Source organism: Eptatretus burgeri, chromosome 13, assembly GCF_056783735.1.
Source record: "Eptatretus burgeri isolate ZD-2024b chromosome 13, Ebu_testis_v1, whole genome shotgun sequence".
Lineage (NCBI taxonomy): Eukaryota > Metazoa > Chordata > Myxini > Myxiniformes > Myxinidae > Eptatretus > Eptatretus burgeri.
The window spans coordinates 52564745-52581612 of record NC_140973.1 but is presented as its reverse complement, the minus strand read 5'-3'; the positions used below and the strand labels follow the sequence as shown (position 1 = coordinate 52581612).

Below are 16868 nucleotides of genomic sequence, written 5' to 3'. Positions count from 1 at the left end.
TTGTGCTTTTCGCACACACTCACAGACATGGCAGGCATGTCACACAACAAAACAAGATGCAGCATTTAACAGGAGATAAACTCACATGGTTAATTCATCGAGATGAACCCTCTCACACATGAAGAACAACCCTACTCTACATTTAAAACATTAAAAAAAATACAAACACATTTGTAATTAAAATGCTAAACTTACAACACTTTCATTTAAGCTGCGTGCAAATGATATACATTTTTATGTCCAATCAATTTAAATTAAAAAAAACAAAAAACATCAAAATGCTTTCTTGCTCAAATTAGACAACTTTGCGACACAATCAAAAACCACCCAGGTGTGAGAGTCGAACCCACAAGCCTTGCAGCGCACCATACAGGTGAAGCCAAACACACTCAAGAAAAGGTGTGACCAACTTGGATGAAATTCACAATTAACGATTCAAAATAAACTTGTGGTTTAATTCAACAACTTCATGAAAGTGTGTCTGTACAGCTCGTGTATTGCAGTCAATCTGCGTACTCTGGCACATGGACACGTGGACACAAACCTATCACTTAGGCGTGAGGCTAGCAACAATATATCTGCATGAGTACACAACCATGTGCAGGCAAACAACAACAACCCGTGTATTCTTACCTGGTTCATAACCTGGAGCGAGCATGGAGGGGGAGAGGTGGGAAAGACAAAATGAGTTATTAGGATCTTCAGAAAATTCAGCACAAACGTTTTTATTACTTCAATTACAATGGTGGTTGTGGTGGTCGTGTGGCAGCTTAGCTGATGGGGCTTGAACTCAGGACCCTAGGATCCCAAACCACCACCCTAACTACTGAGCCAACACCAGGCAATTACAATGGTCCTGCAGTGTCTCCTGCAACACCATTCCATTAGTCATGTGACTTTTACCGTGAAGTGTGGTTTCACCGTTTTTCCCCAACAATCATAGGTTTCCTTTGTGGGTGCTTTTTCCACTCTTTGACCTGGTTTTGAAAGGGGGGGGGGGAGGTGATTTCTTTTCTTTTCTTTCTCGGCCGATCTTCAGTGGAGGGAGAACGACGTCACTTGGAACGGAAAGGACGATGCGAAGAGGATGGAAGGACTCATAGCTCAAAGCTCAATTCAAGTTATACCCAGCGAAGTATCACTTTTACTGGGACGTCTCTTACATGACCAGCTTATGGCTTCCACTTTATCACATTCATTTTTCACCAAACCTGTGCTCGCTAGAAGTGTTCTTCTTTTACTCACGGATATTCCACGCCTTCCCTGAGGAGCTTGTCTTTGAGGCCTCGGATTATTTAACTCAAGATTTTTCAAGCGTTAAACAGTTTTCTCAATACTGCTCGCCGTTTGTTTTATATCGCTAGTCCTGAGTGGACAGGGTTTTATTCTGAACTTGAAGCGGAATTTTCACCAATGGAATTTATTCCAACTGGTCTTCGATCCTCCAAAACGGTGAGTAGGAATTGGTTTTTATCATTTTTGAAATTTCTACATTGGTGACCCTGACATGATCTGAACACACATAATCTTTGAAGACAAAGCTCCACAGTCTCCATTGACCTCAAACATCTGTGTTGGCTGAGAGTTAAAAACTACCTCCGTGTTTGCCAAAAGACCCAGCTATTTGGTTCATGCAGGTCAAGGCTCAGCTCCCCACGAGGGGCATTACTACGAAAGACACGTTTGGCTTACATAGTGTCTTCACTCCAACCTGAATAATCCCAGGAGGATCGCGACTTGCTCAATGAATCACCAAAGACCAACCCCTATGAATAGTTGAAGGTGGAGCTGATACGCCGGAACTCTGCGTCTGAACAAAAACGCCTGAATCAACTCATGGTCTACGAGGAATTGGGTGATCGGAAACCGTCGCAGTTACTCCTCATGAAGCAGCTCGAAGACGCCAACACCTTAAAGGAGAAGATCCTCAAGCAAGTTTTCCTCCAACATCTGCTGAGCAATACACAGCTCATCCAGGTGTCTGCAGGCAATTTGGTGAGGAGAGCAACTTGCCGACAAGATCGTTGAGGTCGTCACACCAATTCCCTCCACCATCGGGACAGTTTCCACACAAACAACAGGAACATGTGCTCCAGCCAGGAGACATCCAACACCTGCAGCAACAGGTAGAGCAGTTGACACCTCAGTTGAATGCTCTTACCTGTCATCCGAGGGAGAAGAAAAACCGAAACCAGACCCCAGGAAACACACAACAGCATCGGTCATCGCATGCCTGCAGCTCAAGAAGCAAATGCTGGTATCATTGCCATCTTGACTTAGACGCACATAAATGCATTCCTCCTTGCTCTTTCACCACTCGCTCTTCTTCCAACCGGGGAAACAATGTAGCCAAAACAACTAGTCACCTATTTTACATCAGGGATAAGAACACCAACACATGCTTTCTGGTTGACACTGGTGCTGAAGTAAGCATTCTACCCCCAGAGAATAAACGCAAATGTTCACCTATGTTAGTCAACCTGGAAACTGTTAACAATTCTCGCATCACATGCGGAGAGAGGTCCCCGACTCTCTAACTTGAACTTCGACGAGTTCTCTGCTAGATTTTCATTGTCGCAGAGTTACCAACACCCATCAGAGAAAGATTTCCTGAGGCAGTTTTATTTACTTATGGATGGTACAGTATATACCAAACTATTAGACTCCACCATGAGCCCAGCTATCAAAGGGATCACCTTCCATACTCCCTCTATCAGCTCGGTGCTTTTTTTTTTTAAGCCAGGAGGTATTACTCGTTTGAACACCCTCCTTCAAGAGTTGAAGGAAATCATGCATCCTGTTTACACCGAGACTGCAGTAAAGCACTCGCAATCACTCATCATATTGAGACCGGTGGAGCTCCAGTGGCTGCTTGTCGTCATTGCCTTGCTCCTGATCACCTCACCATGTCAAAAGCGAAGTTTGACCAACTGCTTGAGCTTAGAAACTGGTCTTCCGCCTTGCATATGGTACCGAAGAAGATGCCGGGTGACCGGTGACTACCGAGTTCTCAACTGCTGCACCATCCACGATTGCTCTCCCATACCTCATCTGTAGGATTTTGCTTAAACTTTACATGAGAAGCAAGTATTTGCAAAGCTGAATTTAGGGCGAGTGCACGCTACCATCAGATAGCTGTTGAGACAGCCACCATCCTCAATACTGCCGTCACCACACCTTTCGGCCTATTCAAGTTTGTGAGCATGCCTTTTGGACTACAAAATGTGGCACAGACTATTGAGGGATTAATTTTTGAGGTGACTCATGGTCTCCCTTTCGTATACACCTACATAGATCATCTTATTATTGCTAGTGAATCTCAAGAAGAGCATAAAGAACATCTACATGTACGACTCTTATCCGCTCGCCTTTCTGTGTATAGATTCATCATGAACCAAGCCAAATGGGAGTTTGGGGATTCATCACTCACATTGTTAATGAGCATGGCATTCATCCACTCCACAAGAAAGTCGAAGCCTTCCATGACTTCGCAATATCTAACTCACCACACAAGTTGAGATAATTTATTGGCCTGATCAAATTTTACAGGCATTTCATCCCACGCTGTGCTGACATCATCCAGGATCTGACTGATCTTCAGAATAATAATAATTAGGGCCATCACTCTTCTTGTTCATCTGAAGGCAGATGCACCAATTTGTCCACCAACAGATGCATCAGATGTGGGAGTTAGAGGTGTACGACAGCAACACATAGATGGAGAGTGGAAACCAATCTCTTTCTGCTCCAAGCATCTGCAAGATGCTGAGACTCATCACAGCACGTTTGACACAAACTCTTAGCCATCGACCTGACCATTAGATACTTTTGGCACTTCTTCGAGGGTCGTTAGTTCAGCATCCATAGTGATCATAAAACATTGACTTCCCCCAGTCAAAATTTGATAGACACTCCGCCACAGAGAAATTCCACCTGGATGACATCTCCCAGTTCACGACAGAGTTGAGACACAACTGGCAAGAACAACTCAGCAGCTGATGTCCTGTCAAGATGGATCGTCAATGCCCTCGATGTATCCTACACCATTGACTTTGAGGCTATTGCTCGAGCACAGGAAGGATACGTGGAAACGCCACAGCTGTCAGACACTTCACTGCAGCTTGGCAAGGTACCACTCCCTACGTCTAATGGCTTCATCATCTGTGACATTTCGACAGGGAACCCTCAACCTCACATCTCTATTTGGTTTTGTAATGCAGTCTTCAATGCCTTTCACAAGTAATCTCACTCTAGCATCAGAGCTACGCATTTATTGTCTGAACAATATGTTTAGCCAGGCATCACCCGAGACGTTAGAACATGGGCTCAGACTTGTTTGCAATGTCAATGTCGTTGCAAAGTACATTGTCACACAAGACAACCACAAGGCACCTTTGCAACACCAGATGCCAGATTTGATTATGTCCATGATGACTTTGTTAGCAAACTCCCTCCTCAATGCGGTAATGCATTGACCACTTCACTGGATGTTTGGAGGCTATACCAATCCCAGAGATCTCTACCACGTATAAAGCCCATGCTTCAATTTCATACTGGGTGGCCATGTCTGGAGTACAAACAACTATTACCACCGACATGGTTCACCAGTTTGAGTCACCACTCTTCCACACACTCATGGACATTCTGGGAAGGAAGAGGATTCAAGCTAAATCACACCATCCTTTGTCAAATGGGATAATGGGGAACTTTCACTACCATCTGAAAGCTTCACTGAAGGCCCGTGCCAATTCCAGCCGGAGTGAGGTTCTCCCCATCGTCATGCTTGGCATTCGGACTGCGGTTAAGTTGGATCGAAGTTGCTGCACCACTGAACTTGTGTTTGGAACGACTATCAGGTAGCCTGGACAATTTGTACCACCGAGTCAGCAGATTGCAGCTCAGATCCAAGCATGTATGTACACCAATTAAGAACACATGAGGAACCTATGACCTCAACCTATAAGGGCCCAGCACAGGCAATCACAGGTCCACCCTGACTCTGACCACTCCACCTGCACTCATGTTTTCATACGGCATAATGTTGTACGGAAGCTCCATCAACCCCATGACCATTGCTCCATTTCAGGTCATTCGACGTGCTGACAAGTTTTTCACAATCATCTTCAACCAAAAGCAAGACCGTCAGCATGGATCGATTGAAGCTGGCACACATTGAACAGGATCCGATTTTTATCCCGCTGATCCTCGAAGGTGACGTCGAACACACCTCCACTCGACATCAAACCACCTTCATCATCGAAGCCGTCAGCATTAGCCATTCCACCCAGTGTGACCACTCCTTGGCGTCTTGGCTTTCTATAGGTTTTCTATTGTCATCGCTTTTCCGAAACCTTGTGAATTCTTGGCTTTTTTTCATTGGCTCACCCTTGGCATTTATGAAAATGAGGACTGGTCACACAGATTGCACCAACCACAGCTTCTCCAAAATCTTCAAGAAATCCACGTACAGTAAGAAACACCACATCGGGATGCCGGGTACACTGGCCTGCCAAGTCTGTGCAGGTTTCACTTGCAAAATGAAGGATGACGTGCAAGATGGCATCGTGCCGTCATCATCCTCATCCTCATCAGCACCCCAAGGGTGTTTACACGAACACAGATGGAGGCCGCGGGACGGAGGACAACGTCAGTGCGTGAACGAATCGAAACAGAACGAGTGTTCCACAAACCCACGACATTCCTACACAGATTGCGGGACTTGGACACGATTTGGAAGAGAAAAACGTCTCCACGGACTAAACGAGGAATCTTGGTTGTGGTGGTGGTTGTTGTTGTTGTTGTGTGTGAGTGAGGTAGTGTGGTGTACGTGGGAGATGAGGTGTGCTCACATCTGGATTGGCTTCCAACGGGAGCCAGCGCTGCGCCATGGTGAGGAAGGAATGAGGAGCTGGAGCTGCAGCGTGGTTCGGATGGTGAAGATGAAGAAGAACGCCAGGGGTGAAAGGTGAATGTGAAGGTTTTAAAGAATTTCGGGAAACAGCGTTTTATTTTTAATTCGACGATGTTTCCCTAAATCTCCAGGAATGTATTGATATAAAAACTCTTCAGTACGATTTATTCATTGCAATCTCACCGTTTTTGTTGTACATCAGACGCAGAGAGAGACCTATACACCGCCTCAAAATATTATTTATATATACACACCAATATATTATATACTGTACCTATATATATATATATATATATATATATATATATATATATATATATATATATATATATATATATATATATATATATATATATATATATATATATATATATATATATACACACACGTATAGCCAAAGGATATGCTTTGATATGTAATCCGTATAAATCATTATTTATAGTTGATTGTCGTACGGATATATTTTCTTATAAAAAAAAATCTTTTTGAGTTCATTGCACTGAAGCTGTAAACGATGATCCAGCAGGATGAGTTCCGTTATAAACCCGGCGAGCGAGCCAGGCGTTCCCTAGCAACGGTTTCGCACGAAGTACTTGAGGCACTTGGCAAGCGCTCGTAAGAAACCTGGTAACTGATCACACCGCTGGCAAGCAATAGCAAGCGGCTTGCTAACGGAACGCACCCCAGACTAGCGACACGATTAAACGGTTTTAATGTTGAAGCCGATATGTGGTACGGCACATGTCATCATCAGACTTTGAACGATGTTCACCACGAAGAGGGCTCGAATGAAACGAAATAATTTCATGGAAGGTTGGTGATTTGAACCCCAGCTGCAGAGTCGGACCAAAGACTAAAAGTGGTTCGGACTGCGTGTAAAAGTGGAACGTGCTGCGTGTAAAAGTGGTACGTGCTGCGTGTATAAGTGGCACGTGCTGCGTGTATAAGTGGCACGTGCTGCGTGTAAAAGTGGTACGTGCTGCGTGTATAAGTGGCGCGTGTAAAAGTGGTACGTGCTGCGTGTATAAGTGGCGCGTGTAAAAGTGGTACGTGCTGCGTGTAAAAGTGGTACGTGCTGCGTGTATAAGTGGAACGTGCTGCGTGTAAAAGTGGTACGTGCTGCGTGTATAAGTGGCGCGTGTAAAAGTGGTACGTGCTGCGTGTATAAGTGGCGCGTGTAAAAGTGGTACGTGCTGCGTGTAAAAGTGGTACGTGCTGCGTGTATAAGTGGAACGTGCTGCGTGTAAAAGTGGTTCGTGCTGCGTGTAAAAGTGGAACGTGCTGCGTGTAAAAGTGGTACGTGCTGCGTGTTAAAGTGGTACGTGCTGCGTGTTAAAGTGGTACGTGCTGCGTGTATAAGTGGTACGTGCTGCGTGTTAAAGTGGTACGTGCTGCGTGTAAAAATGGTTCCTGTTGCGTGTAAAAGTGGTACGTGCTGCGTGTATAAGTGGTACGTGCTGCGTGTATAAGTGGTACGTGCTGCGTGTATGTGGTACGTGCTGCGTGTATAAGTGGTACGTGCTGCGTGTATAAGTGGTACGTGCTGCGTGTATAAGTGGAACGTGCTGCGTGTAAAAAATATAAAAGAAAATGTGCTGCTGCATCTTCCTTGTTTGACGCTCTCCATTTACAAAGTGTGGAGTACGGACAAACAACCCAAGGATGGCAACCATTGTGCAGACTTTTATAGATCAAATGGCGTTGAAGTTATTTATATTTTTAATTTTCTTATCTTTGGCACTTTAGCTTGGCTATGGGGGTGTAGTTCATTGCAGAGATTTATTTATGAGCATAGTGTGTGTGTGTGTGTGTGTGTGTGTGTGTGTGTGTGTGTGTGTGTGTGTGTGTGTGTGTGTGTGTGCGTGTGTGTGTGTGTGTGTGTGTGTGTGTGTGTGTGTGTGTGTGTGTGTGTGTGTGTGTGTGTGTGTGTGTGTGTGTGTGTGTGTGTGTGTGTGTGTGTAAGGTATTTACCTCTGTTTTACAACAATTTTGAGATTTTTTTATTTCAATAAAGTTAACTCAGTTACAGGGTCTTCTGAAATTAGTAAAATTTCCAACAGTCTTTCAATATTACCTCCACCACCAAAGGTGGGCCATAATCCATCCATTGGGACCATACTCTATACAGAGCTTTGGTGCTGCCGAAGTATTCTCTTGGGCTATTGGACACAATGCTGGAAGGGTCGCCACTCCGATGCAGGATCCTAGAATGTCTCGATCATCCCAGCAAGCTGGTACTCATTTTGCCGACTTAGGAAGGCTGAGTCAATCCCACCTGGTATTAATTCAACAACCAAGTTGGATTTGAACTCAGGACTCTAGGATCCCAAGCCCAAACGGTGGGTGAATGTTACGTTTTCACCCCCGTCTGTTTGTCTGTGAACAGGATATCTCAATAAGTTGTGGATGGATTCTAACAAAACTTGGTGGACAGGTTGGGTGCATGACAAGGAATCGTTGATTCGATTTTGGTGATGATACAGATCCAAGATTTTTTTAGTGATTCATCACCATTGAGAGATGGGGCCAAAAATGATATACAGTGGAGCACGATATTTCAAAAAATGGTGTGGAGTTAAGACGAAACTTGGTGGATGAGTTGGGTAGTTGACGAGAACAAGCCGATTAGATTTTGGTGAAGGTCCGGATGTCGGTGCAGCCTTTCAGTGGGATACAAAATGTAAACTGTTCAGCCTGGCGGAGGTACGCACTCTAACGAGTGCCGTTCTACTTTGTTTATGTAATTTAAAACATGCAAATATATTCCTCACAATGTGGAAAAACTCTCTCAATTAAAGAAATAATTTTAACGACTCAGTTGTAAAGATTCAATTGTCATATTATGTTTGTCTCAATGCAGTGCGAGTTGGATCAAATCACAAGTCTCAAAAAATGTGATTCGCAAACTTTGACAGCACGAGGAAATTATCTATCCACCATTTTATTTTTCCATACAAAGACTTGTTCTCATGTTTTGTTTTGTTTTACAGTTTAATATAGTACTCCAATTTGAATGTGCTATAATTTTGTCAGATGTAAACAACAAATGCAAACCTCTCAACAGACTTCTTGTACCAATTTTTTTATCTACATTAATGAATGCTCATGGAAGCTTTTACAAAACATGCAGTTATGTTTACATTCTGGAGAGTGTTCCTAAAGTGGGATACAATAAAACCTTGTGTTACTGGTGATGGATTTTTACCTGTCAGGCTTGTATGACAAGTGAACATAATGACAATAAGCCAGCAGGTAAACAAAATGAGGCAAATGGAAACAGATGTCTCACAAGAATTGTATTTTGGAAGAAGTGCAAGTTGGTGCTGGAATTAGAAGGAGCTGCGAGCCAATGATGATGAAATCTGGAGTAGTTAAGAGCCAAGGATGATAGAGTTGGAGAAGCTTAGAGGCAGGAGGGAAGACGTGAAATGGTTTTGAATAATAGATAAACTATCATTCATGGGTATGGGCATATGGTCTCAGGTCAGTAGCTGGAACAGTTGAGATGCATTATTTTGTTGCACTGGTACTCAAACAGATCAGTAATATTTAAATTTTGGTGTACAATGGCTTTATATTTAAAAACAGCTTTATTAAAAATAAAACTAAATGAATGCATTACAAGATATTGTCACCACACCCTTCCTGACTTTCACTGGGGATCCATCCATCCATCTGGACCATACTTTGTACAGAGTGTTGGTGCTGCCTAAGCAGTCTCCTTGGCTATTAGGCACAATCCTACACAGGTCGCCACTCCGATACAGGATACCAGAATCCTGGCACTCATTTTGCTGACCTCGAAAGGATTACAGGCAGTCAACCCCACCTGGTATTGATTGAACAGCTGAAGGGGATTTGAACTCAGGAGCTGAGGATCCCAAGCCCACCACCCTAACCATTAAGCCAACACCAGGCATACTGGGGATGAACTTGTGAGAAAATGAATATCTCTCGGCATACACATTGATGAATCACCTTTCCTATCCCGATGTTTCATCAATGTATGTGCCGTCCCATGGATTGATGTTAAACAGACGTTACGTCTGCCGTCATTCGTTGGTTGATGTTAAAGATCCCATGGTGTCCTTCGTGAAGAGTAGGTCAGCTATAGCCGGCACCATGGCCAAGTTATAAATTCATGCCCGAACCAGCATAGGGCATTACATCAGCAGTACAGCCACCTCAGCCAATGATGCTAACTCACAGACTTCTGCTGCATACGAACAAAGAAGAAGTTCCATTGTGCACTCCTCTGCTCGCAAGAGTGAACAAGTACATTTTGTGAAAAAGGGGGAAATCTGGGGAAAGATATAAATTTTGTGGTCTGCACCAGTGATTTTACCATTAATAACAATAATTTATTAAAAATTCAGAAGTGAGGGTTACTCCCCCATGCACACCACCACCACCCCTTCCCCCCAATACCACCATCACCACCACCCTCCCCCGACCCACCCACTCTCCCCCTCTAGTGTGACAAGTGGACATGTCCTCTCCACCCCCTTCGAAGATCATTGCTTTTACCAAAATGAGTGAAGAAATTCTGAACACTTTTGCTCAGAAACATCACTTTCTGTCCTCCTGATGCTGCTCTTCACTGCCACTGAACAGAAACTGCACGATGAGACGCTGCACCTCCAGTTTGAGCATCTCACGCTTGTACAACGGAAGCCGACGTAGCGCGAACGCCACATGTTGCCCAAACACATCTTCAGCATCGCCAAGCACGGGCACTGAAGGTGCTACCGGAACGCTCGCCAACGGAACAACGCTCACAGGTTCGGGGTCTCCGTCACTCACAGAGTCCCTCCTGCAGGTCCTCAGTGCTGGCCGGGTCTCTGGTGTCGCGACCGGAGATCCGTCACTGTCTTGATGGAACCTCTCGTCAGAACTCTGCAAACAATTTATGTTTGCAAATTATTCCTTTTATTATCCTTCGGATTTTAAATACCATTATGTTTCGTGAACAATTGCTTTGCATGCTAAAATAAGTCAACAGAAATAGAATTGCTTGAACTAATTTTCAAGAGGTGAAATCAATTTCAATGCAAAATGACAATGATGAGAATGAACAATGCAACACAATTGCAGCACACAGTGTCTCAATTTGCTTGTAAAATGGTAAAACTTAGAACTGAGATGCACAATCACAATGTCTCGTCTTTTAGAAAGAAATTGAGCAAATGCCAGAGTTTAAACACCAAGCATACCCATCATTAAGTAGCTTTGCATCACTTTTTTTTAATCTCACCCCGAAGAGGATGCGAGACTATTGCAACGCCCCGTGTGTGTGTCTGTCTGTCCACGTCTATGTATTTTCGCTTTAAAAACTTTCTGCAACCGCTTTACCTATTGATGCGAAGCTTTAAACATATGAGGAACTTCCCATGGATAATATTTTATTGCGAACTGGAACATCATCGGCCACGTGGTATGGCAGCCATATTGGATTAAAGGGAAAAAAATTTGGACATTTTCTCCGAAATTGCTCAACGAAAACAATTGAAACTTGGCACAAGTCATCAACTCCCCATGCGGTATATAGGGTGATCATGATGATGTCATCCGTGAAGTAGTATTCCAGTCATAATAGGTTGAATTGAAATTGTTATCTGAAAAAAAAAATCTGAAAATTCATACATTTGATCGATGACCGAATGTGAGTGAAGAATTAAATTTATGACATGCATAACCCATGCCATGACACGATGTGGCATTATAGGGTGCGTGGATGATATAGGTATGTAGGCCATAACAGTAGTGTGTTCAGTTAACGATGGTATTGTTACGGATTTCAGAATCCGATCAGATGGATGCATACAAACATCCAGGTCCTCAGACAGTTATTTCCCTAAATGCATGTCCAGGATAGACCCATCCCCATGTCTGGTGGGATTCTAACTTTGATGCATTGAGAAGGGTAAAGAATAGATTCCCTCTCTTATGGAAAGCTCCTTTTTCTCTTTACGACAGACATATTCATGCACCTGAGATAGCCGTTAGCCCAACAGAGGCTCACCCACCTCTTTCACCGACGTTGACACCCGCCTTTTTCCATTGACGTTTGACACCCCGTTCAGCAGCTCTATGGATGCTAACTGGCTCTTTTTCATATCGGGCTGAACATTGAGGTGATAATTGTTGTTGTTTTATGAGCGCTTCACGTAATTTTTCGCTCGGTAATTCTGCCAAATGGCAGCTTCATGCCGTTCATCCAGCACCACAAACATGGCATCGTAGACCAGGAATGACCGCGAGACTGGCAGTTTGTCATGAGCAACGATGCGCCAATAGGCAAGGTGGATTTGGCTGAAGTCTGCTTGAGGCTCTGCCCAGACTGGCCGCCTATAAAAAGGACAAGAGGACCGTTTTTTCCAGTGAGTGAGTTGGAGTCGGTCAGTTGGCGTCAGTCGGTTGGCGATAGCTGGGTGCAATTCTGACGGCTTTGAGAGTAGGTTGGCAATGACTGGTTGCGGTTCTGGCAGCTTCGGGAGACGGTTGCTCGTCAGTTCCAGTCAGACAGCTGTTTCGTCGGTTCCAGTCAGACGGTCGTATCGTCATTTCCAGTCAAATGGCTGTTTCGTCGGTTCCAGTCAGACGGTTGTTTCGTCGGTTCCAGTCAGACGGTCGTATCGTCATTTCCAGTCAAACGGTCGTTTCGTCATTTCCAATCAGACGGTTGGCGAGCTGGCGACAGTTGGTGACAGCCTTCCAGCCTTATAGTTTCTCACAGCGCCTCAACTTCTCACAGCTCCTAACAGCTGTCCGTCCGGTTGTGGCACCTGATGGCTCCTGACGGTGGGTGACGTTTGAACCGTTAATGTTGGTTCTGCTCGAGACCTGCTCTTGGCGTACCTGATTCTTGGGGGTGAGGTGGACTGGCGTTCAAGCCTGTTTGCGAGTGGGTGCACGGCAAGGCCGGGTGCTGGCAACGGACAAGGCACGCCCACACATTTCAGGACGTTTTATTTGACGTACGATGACTAATATTTGGTGAGCGAGACGAGATTTCTCTCCCTACCCCCCGCCCCCCGAAATGATCTGCTGGGTACCCTTGTCTCGTGTTTAATTGTTAAGTAAGGCATAGTGATAAACATCTGCTCTTTGTGTCTGTTTCTATCAGTGCCTCCTTAATTATTATATATTTGCTTGTGATCATTTTGATCGATTTGGAATTTATTTATTTTTGCCATACAGAAATAAAAAGTTATTTTTATTTATTTTTTCCTTATAAATAAATTTATTTGTTGATGTTCCAACTTGTCCGTGTTTGTCCTTCCATTGATCCAGCATTGTCTGAACCTAGATAGGCTGGAAGGTAATTACCACACAAATTGACCTATAATAGTCGGCACACTCGGCCGCCCTAATTAAGATCTAATCAAGATAAGATTGGTGCTTTGCCGGAGGGCGTGCTCCCCGTTCAGGAAACCATGTGCCCTCTAGTTAAACGGCAAAATTAGATGGTGGACACTGGAACTCGTGGTTAACTTAGTGGCGTTCGTGGTTCTAAAGCAACCCACCATACCACAAAGTAAATCATGAGCGGTGGCCCCAGGTCCGGCTCTTCCGAGGACAAACGGGAATTAAACCCCTCATAATACACTCGGTACCCATGGCCGTAACACTATTTTTGTTCAGAATGAGCGCGTGAGGGAAGACTATGCACTCTACGAGTGCTGTTGTAGTTTTAAATGGCAATCAATCTGTTATTAACCTACACACAAGAAGCAAAAAATGGGGTTAAGCACTTGGTTCACTTTGTCTGTTTGTCTCTGATCGATGATCGAGGAACAACTTAATTTCAATTGGATGTTATATTTTGAACAAGAATCAGAACATGAATTAGAAAACAAACCTGCAATTTAGCTCGCACGAAGAACTAATGTAGCTTGTCAAATAAGGTGGTGTAGAAGTCACTGCATCAATGGCAGTAAACTTCCAAAAAGTTTTTTTTTCCCCCTACAACATTTAAAATATTTTTTTAGTTCAATTGAATTATATACTTCAATGCTGCAGACCACAGATCACCTTTTGACAATTTCATAACCCTTCCGTTTAGTAGTATTTCGACAAACTATACGGAATTTTACATCATCTCAACTAACTGAATTTTCCGCTCGCAGACCCTCCTCATGCCCCTTTTTTCTCTCAAGATTGCACAGGGTAAGGTGTTCGATGAACTTTAGTGTTAAATGTGCAAAGAATATGTGCTGCAAGTTTAATCAAAATGCATTTCCATGATGTCACAGCCAAATTCATTCTTGAACATGAGCTTGCTTTCAGGTGGCAAAAGCAAGAACAGGGTGTGCGAATGGACAAAAAACACATATCGAGCTGGTTGTCCAAACAGTGGTTAAAGAAACTGTTCACAATACTCCTCCAGTGATGCAGTGCTGGCTGCAGGCTATAATCAGCAGGAGGGCATTCATTTTTCCAAAGGGGGAACTTTATTTTTCAACACCCCTATATATAGCAAGCAAATGCTCACCTATACAATAACCAACACAGTGAAAGTGCTTTGAAAAAGGCTACACATATAGGCTACTACAATTATGCACCAACAACAAATAAAATTATAGCATTATAATGTCTTTAGTGTAATGTCATCATCTCCATGGCAGGAGAGAAAAAAAAAGGTATTGCGCACATAACAGGCCTTCACTTATAATGACATCACATAATAGATAGACCTACTGTAGTGTGCACATAACACTATAACTAGCTAGGTTAACATTAGTCTAGTACTGTAGTTCAGTTGACACCTTAACAAAACAATAACTATACAGAAAAAAGCAACATACTGTGGAAACACGATCGCACCAACAACAACAAATAAAATAAATTATGTTGATCATTATAATCATATAATGTCACCATCTCCATGGCGGGAGGAAAAGGGGGAAAAAAGGCTATGCACCAACAACAACAAAATACAAATATATGCACCAACAACAACAAATACAAATAATGGTGGGGTAGGGTACTGCTGGCCTATCAGGACTGGGGGGGGGCACAAAGTCTAATCTGGGTGGGCATTGCCCCCCAATGCCCCCCCCAGTGGGGCCGACACTGCAGTGATGTTTTTGTCTGAGAGGATAGTGCAGAGAGGTAGCATTAACACCTTTGAGCTGTATAGCCTAGATTGTTTTTATGCACAATGGAGGCTCATGGAAAAGTGAGTTCGCAAAAGGTAAAAAAAAAGGCAATGTAATGACATTTGGGTTATAATTGGATACAACGTACATGGAAATGAGCTATCTTCTTTCGTATGTAATACAGACAGGGATGTTTGATAGCATCACTGGCTGAGTACAGCTAATGCAATGCCCTCTGCTGGCTTGGGCAGGAATTTGTAATATATTCAGTGTGCTGGCAATAGCTCACCTACTCTTCACGAAGGACATCGTGGGATCTTTAAAATCCAACTAATGTCGGCCGATGGGACACCCAGTTTAACATCTATATGAGGGACGGCACATCCATTGTTAAATCGCACTGCCTGTGAAACAACGGGATGACAAGTTATAGTTGGGCCGAGATTCAAACCCAAGATAGAATAGACATCATAGAGGTGAGTAGTGTGCGTACCTGAGGCCATCCTGCCAGCCCAGATTCCTGAGATTATGAAAATTGAAATAAAATACACTAATTCACGATGGCACAAATATGTAGATGAAAAGTGAGCATAGAATGCAGAAGGACCTCCAAGTACATACAAACTGAGGGAGTTGAATTGATGCTGCATGTGGTTTTGTGAAGCTAACGAGTAAAGTTTCTGAGAACAGTGCTGATAGAAAAACAAACAAACTATCTCTACTTTAAACAAGTCAGCTGAAGAAAACTAGAACTCATTCAAATCTGAACCTGAGGGACAAGATGGCAAGGGGCAAGTTGCTGCCGCATTTGGCATGCATAAAACTCACCCAGCTGTTTCTTGGTCGAAGATAGTCCCGTAGGAAGGCGAGTCTGTCAAAGTGTTGCCAACGTGAATGTGAAGCATACATCTGCCCAGAACCAGACGCTGAGATCCGACCAACAGTTTCAACCTTCTTCAACTCGCGCACAAAACTGCCTCTCAAAATCTTCCACTTCATCTTCACATCATCCTCTAAATAAATTAAAGATGAAAATGACAGCAAGGACAGAGTCTGAAATGCAAGCTGTAGGCTGTAAATCGCCAGGGCAAATGAACTGAAAGGATAAACCAATTTTATGACTGCTCACTGAGGACACAACGGATGCAGGGATACACTGGAATCGACCGAGCCTCTTAAGGTTACTGCAAAAGTTTGGGGAGGAATGATCCTCATAGAGGTGAGGTGGTCAACCCTATATGACCCACTCATACAGGCAATGAGCACCAACCTAAAGGCCTACTGTTTTTGAAATAAATATCACCGGATCTACAATGTCTACGAAGAGAATACAAGCAGATGGGACAGCCAGCTTACCACCCACTAAGAAGGACTGCGTCCCTTGCTCATGCAGCATCCCGTGCTGATACTGTGCTGCATGAAAGAGATGTAAAATGTCTTTTTGAGTAAATGAGTATAACAAACCTGTAAACATTATTCCATTCTTTGCAAAACCAAGATTTTGACAAAGTTCCTGAAGCTTTGTGTTTCTCATGTTTTTCTTAAAATAATTCCCATTGGTATTGTCCCATAGGAAGGGATTTTCTGCAATGGAAAAAAAAAAGTTAAACAGTAAGTTATACAATAAATGGGCCAAAAAAAAAAAAGTTAAACAGTAAGTTATGCAATAAATGGGCCAAAAAAAAGTGTTACAATGCACTCACAATGTAGAGCTACAACTACCCTACAGATGATACAAACTACAGTGGCCTGCAAAAGTATTCACCCCCCTCCAACGTTTTTGTATTTTGATGCCACCTGAGCTTATTTCATGATGCTTTCAAATCAAACTTAATATAAAGAGTCTTCACAAACTA

At 43.4% G+C, this 16868-nt stretch overlaps 1 protein-coding gene across 6 annotated transcripts in view; it reads right to left on the bottom strand.

Moving 5' to 3' along the window:
* Positions 1–9194: 9194 nt before the first annotated feature.
* LOC147014482 (uncharacterized) overlaps positions 9195–16868 on the bottom strand; it is a 29290-nt gene continuing 21616 nt past the window's right edge. For 3 of the 6 annotated variants that reach the window (XM_085852465.1, XM_085852466.1, XM_085852470.1), the window contains 3 exons: positions 16477–16596; positions 15841–16025; positions 9195–10807 (listed from right to left, as the gene is read on the bottom strand). In XM_085852465.1, coding sequence (XP_085708591.1) covers positions 10481–10807; positions 15841–16025; positions 16477–16596 — 632 coding nt within the window. In that variant the 3' untranslated portion in view covers positions 9195–10480. Of the gene's footprint in view, positions 10808–15840; positions 16026–16368; positions 16426–16476; positions 16597–16868 lie in introns of all 6 variants that reach the window. The other 3 variants (XM_085852467.1, XM_085852468.1, XM_085852469.1) reach the window with 2 other exon arrangements.